This window comes from Cucurbita moschata, unplaced genomic scaffold (assembly GCF_002738365.1).
Source record: "Cucurbita moschata cultivar Rifu unplaced genomic scaffold, Cmos_1.0 Cmo_Scf00013, whole genome shotgun sequence".
Classification (NCBI taxonomy): domain Eukaryota; kingdom Viridiplantae; phylum Streptophyta; class Magnoliopsida; order Cucurbitales; family Cucurbitaceae; genus Cucurbita; species Cucurbita moschata.
In genome coordinates, this window is record NW_019268529.1 from 4,923,728 (window position 1) to 4,928,163 (window position 4,436).

At 36.8% G+C, this 4,436-nt stretch overlaps 1 protein-coding gene and 1 long non-coding RNA gene across 2 annotated transcripts; both read right to left on the reverse strand.

Moving 5' to 3' along the window:
• Nucleotides 1-408: 408 nt before the first annotated feature.
• LOC111451643 lies at nucleotides 409-1,238 on the reverse strand. Its single transcript, XR_002712010.1, has 2 exons — nucleotides 550-1,238; nucleotides 409-519 (listed from the first exon to the last, which is right to left on the reverse strand). It is a non-coding gene; the product is annotated as an uncharacterized LOC111451643 (long non-coding RNA).
• Nucleotides 1,239-1,723: 485 nt separating this feature from the next.
• LOC111451678 (multiprotein-bridging factor 1b-like) lies at nucleotides 1,724-3,285 on the reverse strand. Its single transcript, XM_023092179.1, has 4 exons — nucleotides 3,038-3,285; nucleotides 2,669-2,752; nucleotides 2,136-2,218; nucleotides 1,724-2,046 (listed from the first exon to the last, which is right to left on the reverse strand). Exons 1-4 carry the CDS (start codon nucleotides 3,177-3,179, stop codon nucleotides 1,927-1,929), a joined length of 429 nt encoding a protein of 142 aa, XP_022947947.1. The 5' UTR covers nucleotides 3,180-3,285; the 3' UTR covers nucleotides 1,724-1,926.
• Nucleotides 3,286-4,436: the final 1,151 nt, after the last annotated feature.

Genomic DNA, 4,436 nt, shown 5'->3' on the forward strand with positions numbered 1-4,436 from the left:
AATTCCCCCCCCCCCCCCTACTTTCAAGGCCAACGTTCTTGCTGGCATGCCACTAGGTGTCCACCCCTTCAAGACTCAGCACCCTCGGGCACGCCGCTCGGTATCTGACTCTGATACCAATTGTAACAGCCCAAGCCCACCGCTAACAAATATTGTTTCTTTGAACTTTCCCTTTCGGGCTTCCCCTCACAGTTTTAAAACATGTCTACTAGAGAAAAGTTTTCACACTTCTCCCTCTAACCGACGTGGGATCCCAGAGTCCTGATAAATACATCAATAATATGTCATTTCAATGAATAAAACTTATTATAAACTACTTTTTGTCTTGATTTTTTTAGGGGACTTAAGGTACAAAGGTGGATGATTAGTTTATTGGTAGATAATAGGAAAAACTTCAAGCTTACCATATTTCAGGGAAAAAGAAACTTGGTGCCCACTCAACATAAGCCTCTAAAGCCTCAAAGGCTTGGAAGATGAGAGGCGTAAATTATTATAATACCTTGAATTTCCTTAAGCAGCCTAGAATGTTAGGCCTTTCGCGCATTTCACGCATCAAGGAAAGAATATGTATACAACTTGGGGATAAGAACAAGCACTCAGCTCTTTTTCCTTCAACGGCTCAACATGAAAAGGAGAGGAGCGAGCAAATGAAGGGTATGGCAGAGATTTTTTATTATTCTGCTTGGTTAATGTCATCTCTAGGTGTCAGAAATGGCAAAGAGAACATATGCCTTATCAAGTCTCTATTCTTATTATTCAATGCCAAAGAGAACCTATGCTATGCCTCACACGACAAGATTACTTTTAGTTTGAGCTTCGAACAACACTTGGCTATAACAAGAAGCTATTGTAAAAGGCAATCTCTATAGAATATTGAGTATGGAGAGCCCTTTTCTTAGTATCAGGTAAAATGGGTAAAGCTTATAGAAGGCATTCAAGATTCTCAGAGTTGGTTTCAAACTAGGAGAGATCGGTTATATCACTGAACGAACGAGAACCATGTTTATTAATTTGGGCCAACACCATTCCAGCCCTTCCCTAGTCCAGTTTTGCAACAGCAGGAGCAGCTACAACTGCTCGATCTTGGACTAATCTTTTCAATCAGAGGGGGGATAGGGGAGTTATGGGGTGTGTATTGTCGGGGCCCAAGTCCATCGCTAGACGCTAGCAAGTATTGTCCACTTTGACCCGTTATGTATCACTATCAACCTCATGATTTTAAAACGTGTCTAGGAAGAGATTTCCACACCCTTATAAGAAATGTTTCGTTCCCCTCTCCAACCGACGTGGGATCTCACAATCCACCCCTCTTAAGGACCCAATGTCCTCGCTAGTACACAGCCCGGTGTCTAACTCTGATATCATTTGTAACAGCCCAAGCCCATCACTAGTAAATATTGTCCGCTTTGGCCTGTTACGTATCACCGTCAGCCTCACAGTTTAAAACTCGTCTACTAGAGAAACGTTTTCACACTCTTATAAGGAATGTTTCATTTCCCTCTCCAACTAAAGCGGGATCTCACATCCAAACTGGACCAATGAATGGTTTAATCTGACAATTTATTATGGCCCATTCCAGTCAAGAAGAGGATATATGTGCAGACCAATACCAACCTTGACTAGGTCAGTTCAATCAGATTTGTCAGATGTTGGATTGTTTATGTACGTGCAGCCATCTAATTCAAATAAGCTTAATTCTGCTATGGAAAGTGCACCCAAAACATCAAGAAACTAACGCAACATGACAGGCATGATGTTTATTTATTTCCAGGTAAGAACTTACCAAGACACTGCAACAATACTAATACAGGCACACGAAAATGGTCGAATATAATTACACTTAAACCATGGAAGGGTATGAATTTTTGCGCATGGTTTCAAGCAAAGGCTTATCTAGAACTCAATATTTAACTTTCTAGATACTATTTATTTCTTCCCACGCAGTTTGGCTCCAAGAGCTCTCTCAAGTTTGGTTATTATTTGTTGATTTGGAATAGCTTTTCCAGATTCATACTCCTGGATAACTTGAGGCTTCTCATTAATAAGCTACAGGGGATGAAAAAAATAAATCAGGCAATCACTAACACATACGTAGAATAGGGGACACGAGCAACAAGAGTGTGGGACAAACATACTTGAGCAAGCTGAGACTGAGTAAGCTTCTTCTCCATTCGAGCTTGCATAATTGCTTTCTTCAGCTCGGTTGGTACTCGGTCATCTAGGGTCGAAATAGAACATAGTTAACAAAATAATATGTATCTATTTGGTTCCTAAACTTCAAAAAGTGTCGCGTAAGTCTTTGATCTATTCATTATTTTCTAAAATTCTTGGCCTAGCTAGAATTGTTTAAGGTCCTATTCATTTCTTTGTTTTGTTATCTACTTTTAGGAATACTTTCAAAATCTGACTAAGTTTCGAAACCTAAAATAAGTAGTTTTGTTCTCAAATTTTGGCTAACCATTCAAATCTTCCCTTAAAAAATGATTAGACCATGGTAAGGAACTTGTTTTCACAAGTACAATTTGCAAAAATCAAAGGGTGATCACACAAGCTTTTACTCCTAAAAGTCCTAAAGGTAAATGAGATAGTATACATAATGTTATGAAACCAGGGAAAACAATAAAATTTATCCAACTATGCTAAACAAGTGTAATCCAGAAGAACTCACGAGTAAGATTCTCAGTCTCTTCGTCGAGTTTCCTGGTGTTCAAACTAGTACTGCTAGAAGCAGATTTGTTTGAGCCAGCAGCAGCTGCAAAAGTCAGAAAAAGAATCATTGCATGCAATCCAATATTTCACTCAATAAAACAGACTCCTTACGAGTTTTGAACAAACATAAGGAGAATATAACGGGCTCAGACAGATAGACATAGCCAATCCCAGTGGCCTCCCAAGACTCATTATCATCACATCCCCACTCCACAGTTATCATCTCCCGCAAAAATAGAGTTCAATGTCAAAACAAAAACAAGAACACAGAAATTGGAGTTTCAATAAGAACATCAAGGAGATTGTTGATCAAAGTTAGAGAACGCACATTTCTTTATGGTCTCAATCTCCGCCCCGGCTCGCCTAGCAGCATTGACGGCTTTCTCATCCTTCTTGGCCGCCGCGTTCGGTGCCTTCTTCCTGAGGACCACCGGTTCCCAATCCTGTGAAAGTGGTACGATTCCAGCCATTTGTAGTCTCCTTTTCTCCTTTCCAAGAGGTTCCTCGCTCGATAGTACGCAGAATCTGGCTTACCGACTTCTAGTCGGCCATATAAAAATGTCTGGATAGCTTGGAGGGCACGCAGTCAACTCACGCCATTACTCATTCGCGTGATGAACAATTAAGAAAAAAACACGTCGGTCTCGCGGGTCCAAAGAATCGGGTTCCCGTATTATCCGAACCACCCGTTTTCCAATATCCTTTTCGAGCCCATCGTTGTCATTTCCATATTAGGTAAGACGTTGAAAATTCTCAAAAAGATTTTTTTTTTTTTTTGTCAATTTACCCTCAAATTTGTTATTTTTATAATAAATAAATCTATTTTCTTTTGGTTAAAGCCATACGAACCAAGTATTGACCACTTGCATGGTTGGGTGTTACGGTCGTATTTTAGTCTAGGCCCTTGCATGCCTGAAAATCGCAACGCTATGGTTACAACATATTCTCCTCGTAGTAAGATTTGTGACACTCAGTGGGGAGACGAGAGTGACTCTGCCCATAGATTAGACCACTCTACAACAAAAGAAGGATTGGACAACGTTTTAATTGTTAGACTCGAAAAACAAAGGGAAAAAAACTAGTCGTTTGAGAAAAAACAAGCCTCGTGTAGCTCGATTAGGCCTAAAGTCAAATGATTTTTCTATTTTTCACCATTAAAATAATTAACTTTTATTTAAACCTTTAAAATGTGATAACCGGTATAGAATAAAATCTTTAAATATAAAATAAAAAAGACTTTAAATAAATTATTGTGTAATATTATGATGAAAATGTAACTAATAGAATAAAATATAATTGAAAATTTAGTAAAACAACACTCACTCCTTAAAGGCACAAATGACTAAAATGGACTAAATTAAAACTATTTAAAAATATACTTAAAATTGAGTTAATTAACTTTTAAAATGAATTTATAATTAATCTTGACAATAATTAGAATTTTAAAATCTATTTTTGAACTTAAAATTATTTATAAATTAAAAATATTATAGAGTGGAATCAAGCGGACCTTCTCTAAAATAAAATTATTTGTTTTGGTTATAAATCCTTTTAATTTAAATAATGAATCGAAACCAACATCAAATTTGTTTAAATTTTTATTTTTAATAAATGTAAAATATATTTTATTTATTTTTAAATATTTAATTAACATATATTTTAAAAATATATCTTCTAAAAATTGAGTCCAGGCAAAAAAAAAAAAAAAAAAAAAAAAAAAAAAAAAA

Excerpts from the sequence above, each read along its gene's own strand:
- LOC111451678 (XM_023092179.1), bottom strand. The coding sequence starts at position 3,179 with ATGGCTGGAATCGTACCACTTTCACAGGATTGGGAACCGGTGGTCCTC. Across the intron at positions 2,753-3,037 it reads GATTGAGACCATAAAGAAAT|CTGCTGCTGGCTCAAACAAA; the intron begins GTGCGTTCTCTA and ends TGACTTTTGCAG. Across the intron at positions 2,047-2,135 it reads CTCAGTCTCAGCTTGCTCAA|CTTATTAATGAGAAGCCTCA; the intron begins GTATGTTTGTCC and ends CATCCCCTGTAG.